General features: G+C 40.4%; 2 protein-coding genes across 2 annotated transcripts in view; both read left to right on the top strand.

The window, feature by feature from the left end:
- Positions 1-2,634: 2,634 nt before the first annotated feature.
- On the top strand, positions 2,635-7,002 carry LOC115800638 (MAGUK p55 subfamily member 4-like). Its single transcript, XM_030758120.1, has 5 exons — positions 2,635-2,665; positions 2,747-2,788; positions 3,602-3,663; positions 3,758-3,954; positions 6,918-7,002. The coding sequence occupies exons 1-5, from the start codon at positions 2,635-2,637 to the stop codon at positions 7,000-7,002; spliced, it is 417 nt and encodes a 138-aa protein (XP_030613980.1).
- Positions 7,003-18,625: 11,623 nt separating this feature from the next.
- The window catches only part of LOC115800293 (neuropilin-2-like), a gene marked incomplete at its 3' end in the record, with an annotated part of 56,580 nt that continues 47,933 nt past the window's right edge, over positions 18,626-27,272 (top strand). Inside the window, 1 exon segment of the mRNA XM_030757549.1 lies at positions 18,626-19,550. Within this exon segment, the coding sequence (XP_030613409.1) occupies positions 19,475-19,550 (76 nt within the window).

Here is a 27,272-nt window from a genome sequence, read left to right as displayed (position 1 = left end):
AGGTGGCTAAAATAACTACATTTGGATCAGTCACTACACAGCTAAAGCGAAAGCTTTATGTCATTCAGACATTAACGAGTTGCAAAAAGAGCCACAGTGCATGCATGTTATTTACCATGCAGCATGCAAAACTAGACAGCACATATTGTTATGTATCATGGAGGGAGATTCTTATGGTCCCTTTAAGCTGCCTGGTTATGTCATCCTCAGTGAAACAATACCTCCACAAATTTACCAAATTCTGGAATTAGCTGTCATGCTTGGCAGCCACAGTGTCCATAAAAACATCTTAAGTCAATACTTTGTAATCTTGTGGGTGCCTATCTATCACTTTGACTGCATTCATTCAAGCTAAAAAAGTAAAACATGGAAGACAGGCACATTAAACTGTCAGATTAATAGAAACAGTTGGGTGGCTTCTTTGTGGAAGAAGAGTGGAGATTGCTTTGTACCTGGCTATGAAGTACATTGTTAAAAACCCACAAAGTGTATACACAATCCCCTCCTGACTAGTCCCCCCTAGTGCCACCCGATTTAAAAATCTTGAAAACTCCTTTTATTCTGGTCTCATATGATATTCACTCATATATTACTTTTTTCAGTAACAATACCTATTCTTAACCATTGCTCTTTGGATTTCAGTAGGGATGCATCCATAGATCAGCACATCTTTGAACTGAATGTTTCTTGTTGTCTTTGCGTTATTGTAGGGTCTTTACCTTACGATATAAAGCACACTGAGGCAACTGCTGTTGTGATTTGGTACTACATAAATCTAATAGAACTGAACTGAATTTGTGTGACTTCGTGTGCCTTCATGTCATCATCTCTCCTGTGTGAAACTGAAACAATTAGAAGTTCTCAATTAGCGATACAGCCTTAGTTCTGATCATATGCCATACTACTCAAAGACCGTTTGAGTAAGAAATCAACTGTTAGATTTCCCACCAAGCAACCCTTGTAGGTTAATCAAAAGAAACATGCAGTGAGCTATACTCTACTACTCCCACATTTATTTCAGTGGCTGTTTTTATGCTTTTCTTTTGTCTGTATATTTAAATGATCTTGCTTTCCAGCTGGGATCCATGCTGTTTATTCTTACTTTAGAGCAGGGATGTCAAACTCATTTCACATCATGAGCCACATACAGCTTACTTTGAGTTTAAGTGGGCGGAACCAGTGAAACTCTTTCTGTTGGTGTAAAGAAGTTTAACTACACATTTAAGCCCTCACATATCTTAATATATGAAAAAGAAGTGAGTTTTCAACAGTATGTCTCTGTTCTCCTGATAATGAAATGAAATAAATCTGTCACCATGACTCTTTGGGGTTAAACTGTAAAACAATACTGTGTAAAATTGCAGAAAAGTTCTGGTAGCTCATTGCCTAGAGTGCAAAAACTATCCTATTTTTTTCACTGTGGAGCCACTTTAAAAACATCCACTTCTATAGTGAAAAACAGGAACTTTTCTGTCATTTAATTGTTTATCTATTACTTAATTTCTTTGGTATAGTATGAATAACCATGAGGGAAATATTTATAAGTAGAAAAAGCTTTAAACCTATGAAAGTACAGTCCATAATTTATGCCCTCCTTCCAATTTTCCAAAGCAATTCAATGGGCCGGATTGGAGTCTTCTTCTAGGCTGATTCTGGCCCCCAGGCCTTATGTTTGACACTTTGACACCTGCTTTAGGGTATGGAGCTATATCAAGAGTGCTTTAAAATGGGATTGTAGAAATAAGTGAACAGAAGGAAGGTGACATTATTTACTTGAGGACCTCAGTAAATTCCACTTCTTTATTTTGCAAAATAATATGAACATATTCAAGGCACAATTGATGGCCTACATTTCCCAGCATGCCTAGATGGGCTCAGTAGAATCCTTAACTGATGGAGAAGCTTTGGGGATATTCTGCTACAATGAAACTTCTGAATCTGGGTTCCATTTCTTTGACTTGGCATGCGTGTATCCGTCATACTATATGGGTAATGGGGTCACAGAGATTGTTGAGACCGATAGATAGACAGTGTGTTTTAGTGCTTTCTCACTGAGATGGGATGCTTGTTTGTTTAGTTTGTGTTTTAAGAGTCACAACTCATTAGTCTTGATGGACAGGGGTAGCAGCAGGGGGCGTCACAGCAAGAGGTTAACTGAGATTATAAGGACTTGGGTTTCACTATAGTTTCACCAGGAGAAAAATTATCTGTTTTTGTATCCTTGTTGAACAGTCAAACCCTTCAAAAAGGTCTCAAAACTATGTGATTGTATGGGAAATTTTCAGTCTGTTAAGTAGCATGATTGAATTTCTATACGTTTCCTCTTGCTAAGTTGACTTACTATTTAAATGGCACGTTAAAAGTACAGAAGTGACTGTCTGGCCACCTGGTTTGGGCACTGGCTGTCTGTATGTGCTTACTGACTTGCTAACTGACCAGTTGAATGACGAAGTGAACAGTAAACTTTCCTTGGCGAAGCAATTCTTCACTGACCATTTGTCTTTTCTCTGTTTTATTACACCACCGTAAAACTCTGGAGTGAGAGAAGAGCCCTAAAAAGATAGGGCTGTAAAAGAGAAGGTGTGTGTGTGTGTGTGTGTGTGTGTGTGCGCGCGCGCGCGCGTGTGCTTCCCCATGCTTAATAAAGTGAGCACTGTGGAGGAAGGTAAGAAGAGGCTACCTTAAGCTGAAGCTGGCTCGTTTTATAGCAGTTCTGACTTTAATTAATTCAGTTTTTCCCACACAGAGGAAGACCTGATGGCCATTGATGAGAAATGTGTGGAAGCAGGTAAACCTCCACCTTCCATTTACTGCTAAACTGATTTGTTTTATTCCTTTTTTAAATACAGATTACAAACATTCACACACACACTTCTTTGCTTCTTTGTTTTTATGCTCCGATAGACGAGGAGGCATTTGAATCTGGTACGTAAGTCTTTGCTGATTTGTTCCCTTTTGTCTCTGAATTTGTTTCGTGCCCTTCAACAGAAACTTTTGTTGTCGTTTCTTTCCCAAACCTTCCTGCTGTCTGACGAAAATATCAGAGGAGCTCCGAGAAGGTGAGAAAACCTTAAACAAACTGTGTTTTTTTCTGCTTCAGGAGAATAAATGTACATTAATACAAGAGCTTCAAAGGTATGGAACACTAAAGATCACCTAATTGATTAAAAACTTAATTTCTATATGACAAAACCGCTTCAGATTTTTTTACAGAGATAATTCATGTGTTCTCTTGGCCTGATGTTAAATCATATCTTTCATTAACATTTAGTAGTGCAGGAGTGAAAGAGGAGGCAAAGAAAAAATCTGAACATTAGAGTCCTCTGTTTTACAGGGGATGTGTTGCATTGTGGGAAATGTAGGCTCCAGAGTTTTTGCAGGTTAACATTGGGGTTTCTCTGCTGCACCAGCTTTGATTTCTGGCTCTTCTGTTAATCTTCAAGAAGTTTATTGTCATATACACCGCAAAACACAGTGGTTATGCTGAACAATGATATTCTTATTTGCGACTGCCTTACACACAATTGAAACTAAGTTAAAATAAAATAAAAGAACAAGTATATAGGAAAATTAAAAAAGTAAAAATAAATAAATAATAAAGCTAGTGCAATAAAGTTTAAAGTCATTCCCATCACAGAAAGGCCGTTCTACAATCAGACCATGGTAAGTCTTCCTCCAAAATTCCCTTATTGTTTGCCTCTTTTAGCATAAAAAAGTATACACACTCTATAAACATGATGTTTTGTTTGCTTGTTAGGTGTATGTGCGGGCCATGACCGACTACAGCCCTCAGCAGGACCTGACCATCCCCTGCACCGACGCCGGCATGAGCTTCAGAAGAGGTGACATCCTGGAGATCGTGGATCAGACAGACACCCTGTGGTGGCAGGCAAAGAAACTCCCAAGCAACACAGCATGTGCCGGCCCCATTCCCTCCACCAGCCTGCTCAAACGGTCAGATTCGGTGCTTTTAAAGATGTCCATCCAACCGTAGACTGCATGTAAGAGGTCAACCACCAGTTTTGAACTAATATTTTGAAATTGTAGACCAATGATCACTCCACACAACTAGTGAATCTCATCCATCCATCCATCCATCCATTTTCTTCCACACAACCTTTGCAGGGTTGCAGGGGGGCTGGAGCCTATCCCAGTTCTCATAGGGTGAGAGGCAGGGTACACCCTGGACAGCTTTGACAGCATGTAGCAGGGCCAACACAAAGACAGAGACAACCACTCACACTCACATTCACACCTATGGACAATTTGGAATCACCAATTAACCTAACCACACTAAGTGCATGTCTTATAAAATAGCTGTAGTTTGTGCAAAAGCTAATTCAAATTTTTTATGAAACGGTTTCTCTAACACACTTTTTCAAAATAGCGACACATTTTAACTGTTTAAACTGTAATTATCTGATGACGCCAGCAGCTACAAAAAATCATTTTAGCAACCTGTGTCCCAAAAATTAGTCAATTTTGACCGTTTCCACAGGAATTCAAGAGGGTAATCAAATGCACTTGATTAACTGATCATCAATGAGTGTGAGCACCTCTATAAAAGTATAAGCTTTGGCAGTTTGCTGCTCTGGAGCATTCAGCTCTGTTAACACAATGCCACAGTCTTCCCAGGAGTGGCTGTCCCAACAGATTCACTCTAAGCTCAGACTGTGCAGTGCTCAGAGAAACCTCAGAAAACCCAAGAGCTACATCTCAAACTCTACAGGCCTCAGTTAGCATGTTAGATGCTAATGTTCGTGACAGCACAATTACAGAAAGACCTAACAAGAATGACTGCTTTGGAATGTTTGCCAGGAGAAACCATGTGACTCCTGGAACAATGTCCTTTGGAGAGAGGAGAGGCAAGTGCAGATGTTTGGCCATAATGCACAGCACCACATTTTGTGAAGCCAAACACATCATATCAGCACAAACACCTCATACCAACTGTCAGCACGGTGGTGCAGGGATGATGACATGGGTGTATTTTGCAGCCACAGGACCTGGGCACCGTGCAGTCAGTAAAGTGGCTGCATATTATTGTTTGATCCATAATTCTATTGAAATACTCCAAAAGGCATCAACAAAACAAATGCAGTGAAAATTGTCCACAGAGCAAAAAAATCTAAAAGATTTTTAACCAGACTGTAAACATAGTTATTTCTGCTGTTAAGTGAACTGTAATTTGACATTTGAAATGCTTTACAAAAAAAAGTCTTCACAATTCAGATTTTTAGTTTTAAAGCCAGTTGTTTTATTTTGTTATTTTTTGGTGAAATTTGGTCAAATTGATCAATCTCCTACAAATCATCTTTAATTCAATTCAGTTTCATTTACAGTACCAGTGAAAGGTTTAGACAAACTCACCCTTTTATATGAATGGGTGAGTGTGTCCATATGGGACCGGTGCTGTACATAAAAGTGAATTGAATTAAAGAGAAACCCCCAACAATCAGATGATCCCCTATGAGCAAGCTTTTGGCGACAGTGGGAAGGAAAAACTCCCTTTAATCAGGAAGATCTCACAGTGGGCTCGCTCTTCTTCCTCTTTGCTTTTTTCAGCCTCATCTTCAAGCTGTTTCTGAGCCCTGAGGAGCTGCTCCTGGAGCTGGTTGATTTGCTCCTGCTGTTTCTCACACTGGGTTTCTAAGGTAGCCTCTCTGGTTGCCTTGAGCTCTACAGAGTCTGTGTGTGGAGCCTCCATGGTTTGTGTTGAGGCCTCCACACGCAACTCAGCAGCATGGTGACTGCTCAGTTCCTCCAGTGTATCACAGGTCTCATCTGGTTCACCAGATATGGGACTCTTACCTGCAACATCCATTGCATTAGCAGGGCCTTTAGTAGGAGCTTCACTCAGCTGAGCTGTGAAGTTCTCCTCCGTGTCAGACTCGGGTCTGTTCCTGCGAGCCTCTTCCAGCTGTGCTTGGAGATCTTGAATTGTGTTCTGTGCATTTTTTCTGCAGCAGTCCAACTGCAGCTGAAGCCAATTCAGCTAGACCTTGTACTTAGCAGCTTTGTGGTTTGCAGCTACCATTTGGTGGTGACTGGTTTGCTGCATGTGCAGAGCCTGCTGCAGTTGGGATCTCAGCATATTGATCTCCTCTTTCTCATTTTGTGGAGGTGTGCCCTCATTGGGCCTGAAGTTGGGATTGCCGTTATGATGCCTTCCAACAAACCTACTTAAATAGTAGTCTTTTATTTTGAAGGAGATGCTAAATTACCAATCCGATCTTTAAGTCTGACGTCATTTCCAGGTCCAAATGCTCCTAAATAAACAGCAATGGCAATGCCAATGACTGTTCACTATTAAAGGTGACTGTAACATACCTTATCAACTGCAGCCATTTCCCCTGCTCTTTCTCATGGGTAAAATCACAGCTGAGTGTGGTTTTTTTTTCCAAGTTTTTTTTTTTAGTTATTGTCATATTAATGTCTATCATAATGCAACAATGGCAGTTTAGAAAACTTTCAAGTTTAAGACAATATAAGTTTATTTAATACTGTGCAGCTGGGATGGTTGGTATATTGTGTAGGATCAAACTGTAAGCCTGGGCAGGTTTTAAGGGGCATCCACTCAGGACACACCATCTGCAACTTCAAATGATGACGAGCAAAATAAGCACTGGTCATTCAAAATTAGGAATATATTTGTCATTAGTCACAAAACCAAATAACCCGACAGGGAAAAAAAAGGTTTTTCAAAATAAATATTGTGTTTTAGCACTCAGAGCCACTATTTTAGCACCACCAGAAGCAGTGTCTGAAAAACTAAGGACACTTTTACTCCATGCACAAGAATTTAAGCATGTAAGTAGCTGATAAAATGTGCTAGATTAACTGATCATAAGTGAGTGCAAGCACCTCTATAAAAGCAGAAGCTCTGTCAGTTTGCTGCTTGCTGCTTGTTGCAATAGGAAGCAGGGGCAGTTCTGGTGGTCTCAGCCTTACCAGCCACACACCTGCATACAGACATGTGAGTGTGTTCAGGTTCTCTTTTAGTGGTCATTCATTTTACTGCTGTACAGTTTCACAGGTGAGGTTTTGTGTGTGTGTGTGTGTGTGTGTGTGTAAGAGAGAGAGAGAGAGACGCTTCATTAAATCTTTTGTATTTCAGTCTGTGCCTTATTCTAACACCATTCAGAGCTATAAAGAAGAGAGAGAGAGAGAAAGGGAGAAGCAAATGGAAAAGAAGAAAACATAAAAGACTGAGTTACAGTGGTCTTCTTCATCTTCATTGACTCCCTCCATCTTCCCCTTCCCATCTACACTATTTTCTCTGTCAATAAATCTGCTAAATTTACCCTTATCTTGGAAAAGATGCATTGCTTGAAAGTGGTGGAGAATCTCGGAGAAATGGGAAGTGTTTGCAGATAGGCATATCTGAAAAACTGAGAAAGCAGTGGTCAGTGAAAATTGGCTTTTTTTTTTCCTTTCAGCTTTCCTGCCTTCAAAAATGAGCAGCACGTGGCCACATCCCAACAAAGGAGTCAAAATGCAACATCTGACATAAATTTAAGAAGTGTTAGTATGCAACCTTTTTTGTGGTCTCAAACAAAGATGCTTAAAGAGTTCAACATCTCAACATCTTTGGCTTTCTCTGTGTCTATTTCACACACACACAAACACACACAGTAGACAGTGAAGGGATGAAAGGTGTTTAATGCTGTTGGACAGGATTTCTTTATATCAGAGTGAGGGAGAGAGAGCCGAGGTGGGAGACAGCAAATATTGAGAAGAACATGTAAATATGGAGTGGACAATAAAAGAGAATGAGGAAGACAAACTAGCAAAAAGAAGACACAATAAAAAAAGAGAAACAAAGAAAAAGGGAGTGAAGATATGTAATTATTCATGTCTTTGATGTGAAGAAGAGAAATGGGTATGTGGGAAAATTACACTGGAATGTATTGTACCTCATTTCCTACACAAATGCATAAGGATTATCTTCTTTATGGAAAAAAGCAACTTTGTGGCAAATTTATATACATTTTTCAGATTCCACTTAATGTATGGCTGTTATTTCAAACAAGCTTATAGAGCTCATGAATCTTTGAAGTCAGTCTGACTTTGAGACAGCTGAGTTTTTGCTCATGTGTGGTTTTATTGTTTAGTCAAAAGGCCTGCAGCCCATCAGCAGAGTTTAATGACCTTTGAGCTTGTGACCCAGAATTGAGCATGATGGTTTAATGATCACACATGATCACTCAAGTTCCCTGCTAACAATCTAAAGGTGACCTGACACAGCACATGTTACACTCCCATGGTCGAGCATTTGTGTGTGTGTGTGTGTGTGTGTGTGTGTGTGTGTGTGTGTGTGTGTGTGTGTGTGTGTGTGTGTGTGTGTGTGTGTGTGCGCGTGCGTACGTGCGTGCATTTGTTTATGTGTTTCCATTTGTATCCACTCAGAGACAGCACACGTGCTCAGTCAACCTTGTATGATAGCATTATAGGAGAGTATGTGCGTGTGTGTTTGTCTATCTGTCTTCAATCTGTGTCATCAATCCATTCAATGTGTCATTGTGTGTGCTTGGTGTCTGTTAACACACTTTAGAAGGTCTGGGAAATGAAACAGCTGTTGACTCCCCCACCAACCATCTCCTACAATGATCTCAGATGCTGTCCATCAGCCAAAGCTTCTCAATCAATTAGTGTCCACTAATATCTGTGTGTGTGTGCGTGCGTGTGTGCGTGTGTGTGTGTGTGTGTGTGTGTGTGTGTGTGTGTGTGTGTGTGTGTGTGTGTGTGTGTGTGTGTGTGTGTGTGCATTGTAAGTGGGTGACACAGGATGCAGTCAGCCATCTCACTGAAGTGGTGGCCCCAAATCAAATTTATGGGCCAGTATAGAAACCCTTCATTTCCCCTTCTCATCTATTCTTGCTCAACACACACACACACGCACTTGCACAGTCTCACAAAAGTAGATGCACACATCCACACAAAATCTTTTTATTTCCTACATGGTAATCTAATAATTCCAGGTGCTAAGTCTACCAGCTGCAAGAAATAGGATTTCACAGGAAGTATTGCATTCCATCCATCCATCCATCTATCCATCCATGTTCCTGCTTTCCAATTTTTTTTGTTTTTATCAGGTCTCATCAGCTGTCCCGATACCACAGTTTTATCCATCTACACATGCATCCAGCTAGTCAGCTAGCCAGCCATCTGTCTCTCCTCTCCTCTAAACCAGACAGAAAAAATGGGATTTTCTCCAGGAAGCAACTTTGTATTCCTCCTTTTCCCCCAATCCCCCTTCCATTCACTGTCTATCTCTGCCAGACTGCGAAAATAGGATTTTCCCTGGAAGTAACTGCAATTATTATACCCCCACCCCCCACCCCACCCCTCTGATCCTCGCTCCCTCTCCCACCCTCTTTCCTATAAATAGATACTGAACTACAACACTACATTTGTTCACTGGTAACTCCTTCCTTAATTGACATCATCGAAGTAGTAAAATTGATGTCAAACAGCCAGCATATGTACCAGTCCTGTTAACTTACAGAGTGAGGCTACTGTAACTTGTCAGAGCAATCAGGAACAAGGTTTGTGAGCACCTTATTAGCTTTTCATGTTATCTGTGTGTACTCATTTCATTTGAGCTTAAGCGTGCCTATTGCTGTGCTGCTGCTCGCCTATGCCCCCCTCTCAGCTTTGCCGTGTGTGTTTGTCCTTTGCTCTTTCTCTCCTTGAAAGGAGAGACAGGTGAAGTGAAGATTGCATTACTAAAGCTGAGAACAATTCGTTATGATGCTGTAAGTGGAATAAAATCTTCCCAAGAAGTGCCAATGCTTTGTGATGTTATTTTTTTTTTTTTAGGTTTAACAGCCAGCAGATGTTCTCCATTGTACTCCAGGTATTTTGGACTTCTTAATGCACTCTGTGACTTTTTCTCAGCACCCTCTTTGTGTTTTGGGACTTTCTGATTTGAAAATCAAGATTTTCTCCTCCTGCATAATGTAACAGGAGTAAGGCTCACAGATGCAGAGGGAGGCAAGTGGCAGTGAGGCTGGGACTTTGTAGGTTTGTGTATACTAAATGAGGCAAAGGTGTAGAGTCTCAGCTAAGCCATTTTAGACTGGAATCTATTATTTTCATGCCAAAAAATACTTTAAAATGTAATTTTGATTAACAGAGTTGTGCTTTTAGTGGTTTAAGCAGTCACAGGATAAGAACTCTAAGCAATATAGACTTCAGTTCATGGATTCAGTGTTTTAGTGATGAAGGCAGCATAAGAATATCTACTCTCCTTCACCCTGACATGGGTGACATTTACCAGATTCAAAAGAAAACAATAACACTATATTAAAAAGCTTGTTCTGTGCCTTCACATGAATGCCTTTTAAGGTGATTTCTTAAGAATTATGTAAATGAGAATCTTGTTTCTAGAATTGGGGTTAAAAAAAAAAAAAACTATAAAATGTTTGCGGGCATGACTGAATAATCTTGTTTCTCCTCCATAACCTGATTACATAAATTCATGCAAATGCACCGTGACCGCTGAATTTGGCACAGTGAAAATCTGGTAGCACAAAATTTAAATCTGGCTCAAATTTTTGCTGCAATGCAATGTTTTGTTCAGGCGCACATTCCTTGAAGAAAACGGTGCAATTCAAATGATATCTGTGCTGACTTTTCTGCCTTTGAAAATACGGGGTTTAATTGACGCAACTGTTACAAACCCGAGTCATAACTGTTTATGACCTTCACAGTGTTTTAAGTTCTGTGCTGGGTTTTGGCACTTTATAAAGCATTAAGCTCATGGATGTATTGCTAAACTGGACTTCTTGGTTCAGATTTCCTCATGCGTAGCAACACGCCAACACCAACAGAGTCACTTGCATTTTTTTTTTAACACTGTTATTTTCAGTCTTGATACTGCCTTATCCAATATCCTTCTCAATCTCTCCTCACCCTGCTCTGCCTGCTTTTGCCTTCTTACATTTCTGTATAGCGATGTGATAGTCATGCCATTTCTCCATCCCTTGGTTGTGGCAGCCTTCCCCTGCCTCATTCCCCCAATCCTATGGGAATGGTTGTATGAAATTTTATATATATATATATTATTTTAGGAGCTGGAAATGCCACATGTACTGTATATGAGCTGTGTGAAAAGCGCAGGCACAATGTTACAGTAGACTTACTGCATGTTGTCAACCCAAACTCAAACATGCCGTTTCTAAGAAGAAAAAAAAAAGTTCTGTACTGTAAATCTTTTATCTCTTTGTGATTCTAGACAACAGTGTGATCACTTCAAGGTGTTAACAGTCAAGATTAACACACAGAGAGTACTGTGGAAGGGTGGTGCAAACAATATCTTGTGAAGCAGAGGAAGAACTGCATAAGAGACGCCGTGGGACACCACAAATGCTGTAACATGACACGCAAACACACACATACTGGTACAGTTTGCATAATGAGCCTCTGAGGGTTGGAGGCCACTTAATCAGTGTTAGGTTTCCTGACCCATCATTTTATCATTATCAGAGGCTGCTCTTTCTCCACATTTGTGCGTGTGTGTGTGTGTGTGCTTTTGTGTGTTCATGATTAAGCTATTAGCGATAATCCTATCAGTTCGTGTCATCTAAGACAAACAAGAGTTACCCCACAAAGAAAACCACAGCTGGTGTTCTTTCCAAAGCCAAGAGGATCCACTCCTCAAACACAGACAGACACACTAACAAATCTCCCTAAGGCTGTTGTTACTGATGATGTCATTAGGCAGAGAAGGATGTGAAGATGCTCGGCAACGTGTCGTGTTTGTGTGCCTTCTACATAGTTGTGAGCAGTGACCCGTTCTTCGCTGTAATTCCAGTGTTACAGTTGAGTGGCTTGCCCATAAACAGGTCTCCCTTTTGTTTCCCTTTAACAATTCCACCATACACATGACTGTACTGTCTGCACTTAGAAAGTAGTGTATCGTGAAACCGGTGTGTGTGCATGTCTGTGTGCATGTTTTTCCCATACATTAAAGTACAGTTAGTTTTAGTTACAGAAATCGTATTGGTAGTGGCTGAAATAGAAAAGAATGGGGTGACCAATGAAGTGATCTAAAGTTAGAATGATAATAGAGTGAAGGGAACAATGGAGGGTAATGAAAAGGGGTGAGAGAGCTGGGTGGCTGTGAAGGGAGGAGAGGAGTGTAAAGGGTTTCTTTCTCTCCTCCCTTTGTCCTCACTCTATGCTGTCTTGTCAGACAGTGACTGATGATGCTAAACACAGTACCTCAGCTGTCACATGGAAACCACGTGACTGTAAAGTTTCAGCTTTACAGGAAGAAGACTGTAATCAGACTGATGTCTGATTTTTCTACCATTGGAAAAACCTTAAATAATTAAGGCTGTAACCATGTTCATGCAAACATTTTGCTTGTTTCTACTGTGTTTAGTATTTATTTAGACATTATTCATCAGAAATTCAACAGAAGACAGACCTGACATTGTTAGATGTAAACACTTGTTTTCAATTCTTACATGACACACAGGAAAAGTGCATTTCAAAAATAGAAAAGTATTTTACACTCAACTGTAGAGCTATCTGCAAGATTCCTGCAAGCAACTTAATGCAGTTTAATTTTACCACTTAAAAAAAAAACCTAAAAAAAAAAACCCCATGGATATCAATTTGATACCTACTCCATACGTGGACGAGTACTTACAAAGTCAGTTTGACATCTTAGCAGCGACTGCCTTTTCCTCACTGTGGAACACTAAGCTGCTAACTGCTGCTGCTGCTGTGCTACCAGCTGAGTCAAACATCCAGAGAGGACACCCTTATCTGCAAACCACACAGAGCGAAGGAGAGAAAAGAAACAGAGGGAGGGCAATGGGTATAAGAAAAATAGTATGAGAGAGGAGTAAATGAGAAAGTCAGGCAGAGTGGAAGGAAGAAAATGGTATAGGATGAAAGAGGCCTGCAGAGAGGGGAAGTTCTGCAAGGGAAAGCACAGAGATTGTAAAAGAATGGGAAATAAAGAGGAGCAAGAGGGCAAAAGTTGCATGATGGAGAGAATAAAGATAAAGGGGAGAAAGACAGAAGAGATGAGAAGGTTATGAAGAAATCTGGACAATACAATTTATAGAAAGGGTGGCGGCATCTTTTGCAAACTCCCCACAGCTCTGACAGCCTACTGTGATCAATGAATGTCTGTGCATGTTTCTGTGTGTGGGGTTGTGTGTATATTAGTGTATCTCTATCATCTCTGTGTCCTTGCTAATAGCTGAGTGGACTCCCTGCAGTCTCCACAGTCTGTAGTGTGATTATCACTACTTAGTTGCGCCTCCACACAGAAACACACACGCATGCAGTGGGACACGGCTCCGGCACTAAATGAGTATGTCAGTGTAGCTCATGTTAACTGTTGACACACTAATTTACAGTGGCCTCCCGTAAGATCTGCTCAGTAATATGGCTTATTGATGAGGCCACGGGGAGGGTGTGTGTGTGTGTGTGTGTGTGTGTGTGTTTGCATTACTGAGTATTTTCAATGCTAATGTAGCCACATGGAGCTAAATGGGTAAATACAGTCAGCCCAGTACAGGGGTGATGTATGTACACTCAAATATTTAGTCTCTATGTGTGACTGTGTGCGTTTATGAGACATGTTGACAGAAATGGGTGAGGTATTATTATTTTTTGTGTTAATATTAGGTACCACACTGTTGTATATAGAATGCCTTATTTCCTATTATTCAATTTTTCTGGCTTTGTACTTGGACCAAATTTATGGCTGTTCTTAGGAGAGAAAATAAAAGAAGAGAGGAGAGGTAACTTGATTCACGATGTGGGAGAGATCTTGAACAGGAAATTTCATTTTGGGCGGTGGTGAAAACCTGGACGAAGTACAGCCCTGCAGAGTCCCTGGAGCCTTAAGATGTCAACAGGTTGACACTACACACACTTACAAAGAGATAAAAAATATCTACCACTCTGACAGCTTCCAACTTTGCACTCAGAAATCTTAAAAGTTGTTGACATACAGACGCTTGCGCAGACATTCATTCACTGGCACACACGCGTGCACAAATGAAGAGAGGTTGATGGACACGGAGCTGCTGATTCCTCCTTGTTGGTCACATTCTCCATGTGCCTTTAACTGTAAGGATGGGTTAAAGGCAGAGTGTTAATCAAAGGGAATCAAAAAATCTGGGGTGAATGTACTAACACTGCTATGTGTCCTTGCAGCCTGGACTGGCAAATTTAAGTGTGCATGTTTCTGTGATTTGTTCCCAACTGACCTGGCAGAGCTGACCTTGATTCCTGGGATCTAATTTCTTTGGGACACCCTTTGAAAAAACATTGATTGCTGATATATAAAAGTGAAAATCTGGGGATGCAAGATATTCAGTTCCCAGGAAAAATAAAACAAAACAAGCCTCCCACTCCAGGTCTTGGGAAAAGAGAGCGCAAAGACGTGATGTTTTGATAAAACTTAGGAAATTAAAATGAAATAATGAAAGAATAATATTAATAAAGAACAATGAATAATGAGAGAAGGACAAAATGAATGCATGAAAGGAAAAAAAAGTGCTGAAGTAGAAGTGAATGGAGAAGAAAAGACTAAAAATAAACAGGTGGCAAAACAAGAGACATGACACAGCAGAGCGATTGTGCTGACGAAAACACAAAATGAGAAGGCAATGGAGTAAAAGACACAAATTCATAAAATCATTCATCAGAATAAGTGAGCAGGAGAGAGAATAGTAGAGGTGCAGCATGTTGGCAAGGTGTAGACAGGCCCAGTACTGCTTGTCGACAAGCCCGCCAACAAGTTCTTCCCTTGACGCAGAGCAGGGATCACCTTACCCTGTACTGGTTTCACAGCTCTGTAAAAACACACATGCACACTCACACACAAGAATTGAATTTTTTTTTCTTATATAAGAATGCAATGATGTTCTGCGTTTCCTCATTCCAGGGTTGAACCCAGTAGGTTGGGTAAAAAGATCAGCATTGGCAGATTGTGGAAAAAAAAAAAAAAAAAATCCAACAGTTAATAAATGACAGTAAATGATTTATTAACAACTGCACTGCTGAAATGAGCCTTGCAGAAATATATGACATCAATGGTTTCTTACAGCAAAGAAATGTTTGAACAGGTTTGCCTGCATGTGAAAAATATGAGTGGCGTTACCTGTGGGAGTAACTGAATCAGGCAAAGTACAAATGTTACCGCCGGTGCCTCCACTGTTTCCCAGAGAGAAATGAAAGCTGTTAAACCAATGCAACAACAAGCACGTTAACTTCATACTAAGGCTCGATATTATGTTACAGTGTTTCCTCTGTTGTGATCAAACTTACAAATTTCTCCCAGCCGTGGTGCATTCGCTTTATTAAAAATCAAAAAGAGAGAAAAGTCTGCACACTGTTATGCTCCAATTTAATAATTTAATTTCTTTAAAAGATTTTTTCAAAAGCAAAATTTCAATCCACAGGATCTCTTTCATTCGTGTACCTGCCTGAAGAAGCGTAACAATACGCAGTTTTTTCCCTTTTTGTGACATGCAGTAACATTTTTATTTTGCACCTGGGTATTTTTTGCCCAGATTTTGCACACACTTAGTTCATTTTCTGCTATTTGAAATCAAACACTGAAATCCTGTAAGAGAAGTTTGCAAAAAAAAGAAAGATTTTCTGTTACATTGATTTTTTTACATCTCTGTAAAGGATGGTCAAAGTAGAGTTCAAACTGAGCAGTAAACTCCAGGTCTGGAAAATGAAGCCAGCAGGGGGAAAACTTTGGCTCCTGTAATGGCCACTCGAGGCTCTCCTCAAAAGCAAGTCAGTCCCTACAGGCACAAAATACTATGTTGAATTACCAACATGTTTAGCCTAGTACAAAAAAAAAAGGTTTTGCTCTCTGGTATTTGGTAAGTTCCATATTCAGGAAACTTTTACAGGTTAAATTTTTATAGAACTCAACCACTGTAAATACATTAACCTTTAATGGAGCATTTTATTGTCATTATCTGACAGCTGGTCAGTGTCAGGAAAGAAATATTTATCAAAAATACATCAATAAGAGAAATGTCAAAGCATAGCTGCAAGGTAATGTCTCTGAAAACTAGATAATAAACCATGTTAAGTGTATCAAATATATTTTGTACCTCCCAGATGTCATTATGCCAAGATGCCAAGTTGTGGTTTTTGACAACAATGGCAATCGAATGTACCTTCACAAAAGGCCGGCAGTTTTCACCGAGGTGGAACAGTGGCACTGTTTGTGCTGTGAGCATGGCTGTCTGTTGCCCTAAAACGGAGTCTTGGTGATGTCACTGGTAAGTTCTGGGAAGCCCAGTCGACTGTTTGGCAGGCAGGAAAGGTGTCATTGATCAACGTAGCCTAGTTTCACACACTGTGTACTGCAAGTCATCGAGAGGAATGAGTGGAGGGAAAGTCCAGAAGGTTTGGGCTCATGTGGTGTGGTCGTGTGGATTTAGAGTGATTAGCTGAGTTTATTTCTTACTTTTACTGTGCAATTTTCTTCCTGCCAACTAAACAATACTCCATTTTTTTTTTTTTTTACATTCAGAGCCCTCTGCTCCTATCTTTAAAAAAAAAATGAGCTTCAGTTTTACAGCATTTTTAGTATTTCCCTTCAGTTATGTGAAATAAAGACAGTCATCTTTAAACAAAACAAAGACTTGTTGAAAAAGCTATTTTTCTAGTCATATTCAAAAGCTGAAAATACTTTGGAAGAAATGTCTTACAGTAATAGTGGCAAACTGCTGCTGAACATCTCAGGTGGATTACTCAAAGAGCCGATGTTTACCTGTTATCGACTGCTCAAAATAAGACATTTCTGTAAACCGTGACTCTGGGCGCTCACATAAATGATATATTGATATTACCACGTGACTGCACTGCGCTTTCATCACCTGACAAATTTCAGGGGACCAGGGTGGGTTTGGTTTCAGTGGAAAGACACAGGACGAAAAAGTCGAGAAGGGTGTGAGTGGCAGGTTACAGAGGTCGTACAACTGGAGGGACCCAAGGAATGAGTAGGGTGACAGTCACTCTCTCTTTCTCGCGCTCGCGCTCTCACTCTCACACACACACACACACACTCAAATCTGTCATGGAAAAAGAACTTAATACCTTTAGACCTCCAGAGATGCTAGAAAGCATCTGAGTGACTGTGATGGTGTGCATGTGTGACTGTATGTGTGTTATATGTCCTTGTTCTTTGATTAACTGTATTTTGCTAATTGTAGGACAGCAAAAATAAATTAGGTTGAACATTTACCTGCTTCCCTGCACAATTTTGACTTGGGAAAAGATCCCTATTTAAGACTTCTTGTTGTCAGACAATCTTGTGTCAGAAGAGATATAAATATTTGGCACATGATCTAAAAAGTATCAGCAGTCGTGTGATTATCTTCTCTGTAATAAAAGACTTTGGAAGGGGTTTTACTTCCCACATGATTTTTTTTCATTGAGTGGTCAGTGGTGAGCTCAGCAGCATGCATCTGTGTGTGAATTTGTGTAGGGTGTGTCCTGGGAAGGCAATGCGAGAGCTAAGATTGGATTGGTTTTTCAGACCACAAGCTTTGGTGTTGCTCAAACACACCTCCCACTGACATCTATTATACTACTGGTAGTGAGCAAATGAACAAGGAAGGAAGGGAGAGCGTGCACGAGGAAGGAGAGTGAAAGAGTGGACTGGTTTTAAGTGTTAATGCTTGTTCAGTAAGTAGACAGAAATCCAGTCACCTTTTCATTCAACTTCATTACCACTGTTAAGTGTGTGTCAGCACATGTCCGTGCCTGTGTGCTCAAAGTGTTTATTTGCATTTGTGTGTATCTGTGTGTGTGTCTGCATAGCTATTCTGTCTGTCCTCTACCCTTCGTTTAGATTCTCTTCACTGCTGACCCATGTGCCCTTGGTAAACAGCTGTTTGCCCTGGCTTGTAGACAAGGGTCTATGTGTTTGCATAAAGGTGTGTATGAATTTTAGCATCCAAGAACTCACTGATTATAACCACAGTGCATGAAAAAGAAATCTCTCATAGTAAAGAAAAGGAATTTGTTAATCCTTATAAGCTTATTTGGGATGTGTTTTTGATAACTGATTACTAAGTTGCCCAACAGATTCCTCTGTGTTTTGACTGGTTTATACATGCATACTGTACATGGATCAGTGTTTCCTCTGTAATGCTATAAACCAGCACCAGGTACCTTAAAACTCCTGGTGCTATACTATAAAGCTCATAAAGCTGTGCCATAGGCATCTTCTCTCACTGTTTTCTGTCTCTCTTCTTTCAAACTCGATTCTCTTAAATGCCAGAGGGACTGGAGGAAGAAATGTGAGAGGAAAGGGGAAGTAAATGAAGTGGAGAAAAAAAATTGAGAGAAGGTAGAAATAAATTTGGTAAAAATTAAAGAAATGGAGAGAGAGGGAAAGATATGTAGGAGGTAAGAAATGGTCAGTAAAAGAGAGAGAGAGAGAAGTGAGTGAGAAGGAGATGAAATTGCTCTTTAATCAGTGAGGGGCTATATGGAGGCGGGCCGAGGTGCCTACTGTAATCCGATACACGCGCGCGCGCACAGCGTGCACGCACACTCAGGCAGGGGACTGAGTGAGCAGTCCTGCTCGCTGCCACAAACCCGGCGGAGATCGGAGGGGAAGGAGCGCACGCTGCCGGAGCCTGCCGGGAGAGGGAAAGAGAGAGAGAAACATACTGCGCCTGAAGGAGAGAGAGCGAACACAGAAGAGCGTGTCAGAGCGCAGAAACGCACAGTTCTGGGAGGACAGCGAAGAGGCACCACGTTTCTTTTCTCCCTACCAGTTTTACGCACGCAGATCGAGCTGCTCGGAGATCTTGTGTTATCTTTTGCGCATGAACGGACTATTGCTGGGACAGCATATTAAGCGGAAAATCGATGGGAAAATATTTAATGTTTTTACCTAGAAAACCATCCTACAAAGATATTTACATATAAACATTTGGAAATATTTTTTATCTAAGGAGGAAGACACGTGTTACTTTTTTTTTTAACGTTTTTGTCACACTTTAAACCTGTCTGTAGATGTCTCTGACCATTCGTTGTGATTTCTAGTTGATTTGAAATATATTATTTTCTTTATTCACTGTGCTGATACGCTCTATATTCCCCCCGCGCGTTTGCAGTGTTGCCGACTGTGCGCACCGCAATGGATTTTGCGGCTTTACAACTGTGTTTAGAGTTCAAATTACGCTTCTAGTCAAGTTGCGCTGATTAAGCCAACTGTCACAAGCACTGACACAACTCGCATGAACTGTTTATATTCACCAGCGTGATATTCTTAGAGAGTCCGGTGAACGCAGCCCGGCGTTTGGATTTTGGGCACAAGCGTACCACACGTTAGAAAAACACAAGTGGAAAAAGACAGGAAAGTGGGACTTGGACTGGAGCTGTGTGTCAGATAACCCAAATAAAGCCACAGAGGAGGAGAACACGGTTTTTATTCCGCCGCATTCAAGGGGAAAAGATGGATTTACTCGTATGGTTCTGTGGATGTATTTTGGCTCTTCTATTGCCTTCAGCAGTAAACGCAGGAGAAGGAGGTAAGTTTGATACTGTTGCTGCCCGCCTAAACCCAAGTGTCACATCGGCGTTAAAGAGGAATTGAACAGAAAAAGAACTTCCTCCGTCAAGCAGAGGAGTTACACGTTACAAATGGCATGTTTCAGAAAAGAAAAGTTGTCTTCTATCAGCGCAATGAAAGTAAATTTAAGGAAACCATCATTACGCATTTTGTGATTACGGGAGCAACCCAAGCCTCCGCTCCATCCCAGGTCATGCGTTGAAATAGCACAATGCTGACGGGCATTGATTACTTTTATCACACCGAGGAGACAGATCAGTGCTACAGGATGGTATGTGTTCTTTTCACTTCCCATAGCTGATCCAACTCTCGGTCGGGTAAAAGTGCAGACGCAAAGATTTAGAAAGTAAGAACGTGCAAACAAAATTATTTTCTCATAATGACTGTTCAGATAAAGTGTTATCATCACCAGCTATGTTTAATCTATTGTTCCTTTCGGAGGGACGCTGGGATGCTGGTTTAATTAGCGTTGATTTTGTCGTCTTGAAATTTTTTAAAAATATTTTTAATATTCTCGGGGAGATCTTTAATAATGATAATAATAAAATAATAATAATAATCCATAGAAATTTTCTGTAGATTCATGTTTGTTGTCAGTAGCTTCCAAGTTCCTCAACACAGTTTCCATCTCATCATGTCTGAGTCTGATGCGTTCTCCTAAAATTCCTCGAAGTAGTTTTTACTAAAAGGCTAAACGCATGTAAAGGCTTTACGACGACTGCTTGTATTAACGCAGGGTGGCGGGGGATCTGACCGGGCTAGTGCCTCCGTGTACCGGAGGTCAGGTCCGGCGCTCCATGGAGGCTCGAGCTCGCTCCCCTTTACCGAGTCTATGCGAGCGACGGGATTTGCGGCTGTATAACCCCGATCAGTAGTTAACCTTTGTGTATATAAGCAGGAATTTGATGTGAGAAACTGAACACGCATTTGCGCTTTAGACTCTGTTAAATGTGACGAGGCAAAATCACACGCTGTATGCGTTTCGGTCTTGGTGCGTTTTCGTCTCCAGACAATCTTTACGCACGAGGTGGATAGTGAAAAAGAATCTTTTTAAATCTATGAACTTGGTGTACAGACAATGTTTTAAGTCTGTTTGGTTATAACAAACCTATTTGAAAATAAATCACCCATATTCTCTGTTACACCGCCACAGGTGTGGGTTTATGGGGAATTCGATAAGTCTCAGCTGATGGAAATTAAGAGCCAGGAGTCTGTGTTTTATGTACCCTATTGGCTGGGTCAGTTTATGTTATGTAAATTCAGGAGCATGCTACTGCAATCTCTACCAGGAGACTGATGACTGTTGTTTTCACTACAGACACTAAACTGTTACTACTGGTTTCTCATTGCTGTCTATGCAAAGACCTGGATACTTAACATTGCTACTTTTAATCTCTCCTCAAGTTTAACTTTCTGCTTTGAGGAGAATGCTTGTATGTACATCTAAGAAAGAGAGAGAGAACTGAAAAGAGTATCTGCAGGGAAGTTGGTTGCATTCTAGGTTTTATTGACTTAGCACTTATTCTGGAGGGCTTTTGCAAATCTCATGACTTGGATTGAGTGGCCCTGACTGCCAAATGTTGTTTTGGAGAACCGCTTTGTACAGAGCATACAGTGAAGGCATTCTTTACATAAAATTCACTTCTGATGCAAGAAACTATGTGCCATGGAACATATTGCTATGTGTGGCTATTTCTACTTTAAGTTAAATCTAAAATATCAGTTAAGGTCAGCATGACTTATTGGTTGGAGTGATGTCACCTTTAAATGATTAGATTTTTCACAAATAGTTAATAACTGCTGACTTTATGCAAAACCTGAAATGGTTCTGAGGCTTTCCAGTTCAGACAAATAACAGCTGGTCATTTGATCAGCCGTTGTTTGACTTAAAATGAGTCATATTTATATTCAACATCAAAGCAGGAAGTGTGCGCTGCAATTCAGCACAGGAAACATTCACATGGAAACTCTGTGGCATTCAGGAAAGATGAATGAGGTGTTTAACTTCAATGCAATTGACTGGGGTTTGTTTTTCCAGCTAAATGGCACTGACAGACAGTATAGTTGGGTTAAATTTGAGAACATGTTGATATTCTGGGGTTTTTTTTTTTTGTTTTTTTTTTTACACCTTACTGTATATTTGCTGACAGCAGATGAAGCCTAATTTTTCTGGGGACTCCCTCTAGCTCCCCTCAAGGCTTCCCTACAGGTAGTCTGAGTATCACCGGAACAAACACACACATTCTGAGCGGTAAGCTATGCAGAATGAAGCTTTCTCAGCAGTTAACTTTTATAAGATGCCTCTTCTTTGTTGTCACTGGAGACATGAGCAAGGAAAGCATAGTGAGACTAAGAAGTGTATATATAGAGAGACACGGGAGGTTTGGAAGTACAGAGGGAGGAAGTAACCGAGACAGCAGAGACAGAAACAGGCACAGGGAAGCGGCAAAAAGAAGTGAACGAAACGGAAGAATGATTTTTAGCCTTGCTGTTTGATCCTGTTTCTTCATTCCGTTTGATCACAGCTGTGCCTGGAAGGGAGATAAACGGACATAATTGGCCACTCAAGACCAGCTGTCTGCCTCTATAGTGTCTCTGCTGAAATATGGTGGATGATGAAACAGGATCACCATGATACTAAGTGTAAGAAGTGTGCTAGCAGTGGTGGTGAATTGCCCACAGGTATGCATTAAGCATTGGTTTATGTGATTGTTTTTGATGGCTCCAACCAGCCTGGTGTGATTTTAGAAGAGTGAACAGTGGGGAAGAATTTGGGGAGATGAAGCTAACAACCCCATTTACATGTAGGGAGAATAAATAAGCCTGGCAGAGTTAAAGGCTCACTTACTTAGGAAGTTTGCACAATTCAGATAAGGATATTTTTGTTTAGTCACTGAACTGCAGCATTGAATAGTTTTTGCTGTATGGATACCATGGTATTATGAGTGTGAATGGGTTTGCCTGAAGCTTTAGCCCTACATCTAATATAAGCAAGTGCTGTGCTTCCCAGTGGGGTCAGCTTGTAATAATTAAACTTTACATCGGTGTGGGTCATAATGCTTTGTAAGCGTCAGTTGGCCATCAATAAAACAAATCATCCGTGTCATTCACATAATGGGGTTATACCCCATTTTAGCTCACTACCTAATGAACTGACTCTGTGCCACAAATGCAGTCATTCCATGTAATTACTTCACTTTAGAAAAGCTAAGTTTTTAAACTGAAACAGAACAGATATCAGAGCATGTAATATGAATTTAACTGTATTTTTCCTTCTGATGACATTTTTATTTTTATGGATAATTCCATAGGCCTTTATATAGTTGCATGAAAAATCAAATAGCACTTTTGAAAGTGAGAACAAAAGAATGCTTAGCATTAGCAGCAAATAGATTGCACTCAGGTATAAGAAATTAGTGCAATTAATGACTTTGAAATCAGTTTCTTTATGTGTTTCTCTGTGTACCCCCCCCCCCCCCCCCCCCCCCCCCATAATGTTTTGTAACTTTCTATTTGTTTTTAGTCCCACTTGGGTTATTCTTTATTTCTACTGCACTGTCATATTTATTGATCTACTGATTCTGAGGGAAGGAAAATAGAATGTCTAACTTTTGAGCCTTTGCCAGCATGAACTGGAAACTTTTCTCCTCCATAAAGTACACACAACCCCCACCCCCCCCCCCCCCCAAAAAAAACAAAACAAAACAAAACAAAACAAAACAAAGCAATAAAAAAAAATAAAAGAGATGCATTGAGTAAGAAATCATGAGAGTTTGGATGTGTAAAAGAGAGGAGGAATGGGAAAAATGAAAGGGAGAAAGTATTACAGGGCATTAGTAAAATAAGAGCAAAGCAGCAGAGTGTGAAGCAGAAGTTGAGTGGAGCCACCTGCAGTAAACTAACCCAGATTTATTCTTCTCTGAAATGCACAAGAGGGTTTCTGGGCAAGGTACTGCATATTTTACTAATAAATATATACTCGCATTATGATTTACTGAAGATGAAGGATTTAATTTTCCTCGTATGATCTTGATAAGAATAAAATTACAGTATAATAAAAGGGGTGTTTGACACCAAATGTGAAATGTTTCTCACCCATTTTTAGATATCAGAGGAGAAATTTAAACTCAAATGACTAAACTTTGTGTTGGCCTGTTGATGTGATGGCTGGGTTTAAACCAATTTATCAGATAATTTATCAGATAATCAGATCAGTTTGCTGAGCTGTTGCAGGTGACACCTTCCTACAGACTTTCCACTGATTTCATTTTAATTATCTTGCAGGTAGCAGGTGTTTTCCACCAGGTTTCGAGATTAAATTTTATTCTTATTCATCTAGTGACTCATATTTCTTTAGCTGCCCCCCACCTTTGTTTAAAAAAACAAAACAAATGCATTACATGTCAATGCCAATTAGCTGTGCAACTAAAAACACAAAAATCACATGCATCAAATAAGATGACATTAGTCGTTCAGTCATTAGTGTAATAATGGCCTAAAAACAGAGTGGCTTTTCCATTGACATCAACAACCTAGCTGCAATGAGCGAATAAACATTAACCCAATTAACCTTTGGCACAGTCTCCCCTTCTCTTTCTCTCCCTCTCATCTGTAAAAGAGAAAGGACAATTAGTGGGTCCAGCAGGATGTTCTAATTACAGTTATCATGCCATTAGTAAACTGTTAGTATTCTAGTGTCTTCATTGGCCATTGGTAATGACTGGAGTAATTAGAGAGGATGCTGGGAGATCAGCGTGTGCGGGAGTGGGCGTTCTTGTGTTTAGGCTTGTGAAGAACATTTGTCCTAAGAGGGAAAGGGAGATCATGGAAATCTTTCAAATGAGGATATTTGCATGTTCCCACCGCTTTTAAAATCTTCACACATGAAGAAAAACCAGTGTGCGCGTCTGTGCGTGAGTTTGTGTAGAAGCCAGCTCTTCTGAGGCTTCAGTAGTCCCTCCGGAGGGGTACACAACGAGGCCACAGGTTGTTTTCCTTTTTCTCTCCTCCGTCACACTGAATCACCTTGTTGTTTTCTACTTTTCATGGCACTTCAGTGCTTCTTTAATAGCGCGCTCTGTCTCTTTCTCCACACCTCCCTCTGTCAGTGTTTTCCCTCACCCCGATTAAGAAACCTCTCTCACCTTCTTTTCGCCCCACTTCGCCACGGTGGAAAATCTCTTTACTGGTTCAACCAGTCATTGTTTTTCCACTTTCTGCCTATTCTCCCTAACTCTGTCAATCTGTGTTTTCTCATACTTTGGAAATCCCTTTACTCGACTCACTAGAGGAACTCATTCATACACTTCTTAAAATGGTTCCCTTTTCAATGACTTGAAGGCATGCATCACATTTATGGCTGACTGATCAACAAAAAATCCCTTACACAATCAGTTCTTCAGTATATAGGATAATGATAATGCAGACGTCAGCAATTTTATTCTAATTTCAACTATAGATCAGGGCTTAGATGTAGTTAAAAGTAGGAAACATTGTTTACTAGGTCTCATCACCGCTTTCATTTTTTTTAAAATATCAATTTTTATAGAAGAGGTTTGCTAAAAAATGCCCCCCCCAGCAAACAGTTAACAGCTATGTGATGTGCATGTGCTGTATTGCAGAGATATCTACTGAAGTTAGCATGCAAACCAGCAAGCACTGTCTTGACCTTAAGATGGGATAGTCAAATCATTGTAGCTTCCAGACTTCCTTCAGTCCAGCGCACAAAAAATGAAAAGCAGTGCCAGAGACTGTATTTTTCTGTCAGTAAAACAGTCAGTAAACACAACAATGGCAGGATTACTGGTACAGCAGAACCAGCCAGGGTTTATTCTTCACCTTGTACCCTTTGCCCCATGGTTGCTTCTTAGCACACCACTTAAGACATATCTCCCGCACCCATCCATCAACATCAGCTGACACTTTGGACTGGAGGACTGGTCCCAGCTGCAAACTCAGATCGTTAGCTTCTTTAGTTATGGCTGTCACAAATACAGATTGCTCCAATGTTCATTTGCTTGTAGAAATTAAGGAACCAAACCAAAGTAGCACCAATAAGAACCTGTACTTTCAAAAGCAGTTCCTTCCAGAGTATGGAATTCTACTTATTCCACCTTTAAAGGTCTAATTTTCTCATACTGTTCTGCTACTGAGAATTTTTCCAATTAGCCACTGCTACTCTGGTATTGATCTTACTCTGTGTCTTATTTTGTCTATTGTTAGATTCTGTGTCTACTATCTAAAGCCCTGTAGATCAGGGTGTGTCTTTGCTCCCGAGTTGAGAAGCTTGATCTTACGCCAGTACCTTTTTCTCTATCACACACTCAGCTTTATTTTTATGAGTCACTTTCCCTCTTCTCTTCATTCTTCAATCACTCTCTTCTTTCTCAGATCCTTTGTAGTCTTCCATTCATCCCTCCCTCTGTTTTACACAGATATAAACACACACTCACTCTGTAGTTTTCCACTGTGTCTTAATACAGGGCACCTGGAGAAAACATCCCCACCTGTTTGTGTGGCTGTGTGAGTATGTGTGTGCGTGTAGGTTATATTTTTTTGTCCAGTGAGCTTTTTCTGAGCTGCTGACTTTCTCCTTTCAGCTGATGAGAGACAGATGTTCTTGCATTACTCTCCCTTTCTTACTTTCATCTGGCTCTGCCTTTTTGTCTTTTGCTTCCCCTCTTCTCTCTTTTTCTCTGTCCATTCTTGAGGTTTCCCAGATTTCAGGGACTAAAAGCACCTGGGCATGATCCAAACAATACATATCAGTTTGTTATTTTCAGTGTCTATCATATTCCCAGAGTCACACAAAAGGTTTTTAAACATGTCTATAATTCTGCTGTTTAAGGCAACAATGCCTGAAGCCTTTGTGAGTGTTTCACAATGCTAAATAGTGAAAGAAATGCATTGAAATCAATGGGGAAATTAGGATTTCCCCTCAGGCTTTGATGCAGATGGCCAGAATATATTGATAAATTTAGAGACCCGTTTCTTCCAAGGTCAAAATAATAAGAATGCAAGTCTCACATTGCTGTTGGTGAATAATAGGTTGATAGCTTCTTAACAAGCTTTCTGGTTAGCTGACACATTTTCTTGCTTTCATACACAAACACTTACTAAACCACTAATGCTTTAATTATGGGACTGGGCCAATGCAAATAAATGCGGACTCTGAAAGATTGGCAAAGTTCTCGTAGACAAGTAAATCGATTGCTGCAGGCTGAAAAGTGTCTGTTTAGAGTCAAATCAGACTCCCTCAGAGGAAAAACAAATCTGTAAGAGAGCTTAGAAACAAGGTCAGAAAATTTGCATTTGGGGCCAACAAACAAGGATCTAGTTCAATTGTTCAAGGCAGCTTCATGTGGAAATGTGTGTCTACACAAGTTTGGGTCTGTGGAAACTGTCATACATTTCTGTACGGGTACATCTGTGTGTATGTGTGTGTGCTGAGGTGTGAATGTGGGGAAAAGTTGCTGAGTGTGTGCTATCAAGGATGCAATACTAAACGTGGCGGAGAACCATAAATAATGCAATGACCTGTCTTATATCCGTGCTTGACTGCTTAGCACCATTTACTGCTGCTTATCGTGTGTGTGTGTGTGTGTGTGTGTGTGTGTGTGTGTGTGTGTGTGTGTGTGTGTGTGTGTGTGTGTGTGTGTGTGTGTGTGTGTGTGTGTGGTCT

The sequence above is a fragment of the Archocentrus centrarchus genome, chromosome 21, assembly GCF_007364275.1.
Source record: "Archocentrus centrarchus isolate MPI-CPG fArcCen1 chromosome 21, fArcCen1, whole genome shotgun sequence".
NCBI classification, from domain to species: domain Eukaryota; kingdom Metazoa; phylum Chordata; class Actinopteri; order Cichliformes; family Cichlidae; genus Archocentrus; species Archocentrus centrarchus.
Note: the sequence above shows the minus strand (reverse complement) of the source record. Positions and strands in the feature narration are given on the sequence as shown.

Coding starts and splice junctions, on each gene's coding strand:
- LOC115800638 (XM_030758120.1), top strand. CDS start 2,635: ATGCTTAATAAAGTGAGCACTGTGGAGGAAG. Junction 2,789..3,601: donor TGAGAAATGTGTGGAAGCAG/GTAAACCTCCAC, acceptor TAAATAATAAAG/CTAGTGCAATAAAGTTTAAA. Junction 3,664..3,757: donor CGTTCTACAATCAGACCATG/GTAAGTCTTCCT, acceptor TTTGCTTGTTAG/GTGTATGTGCGGGCCATGAC.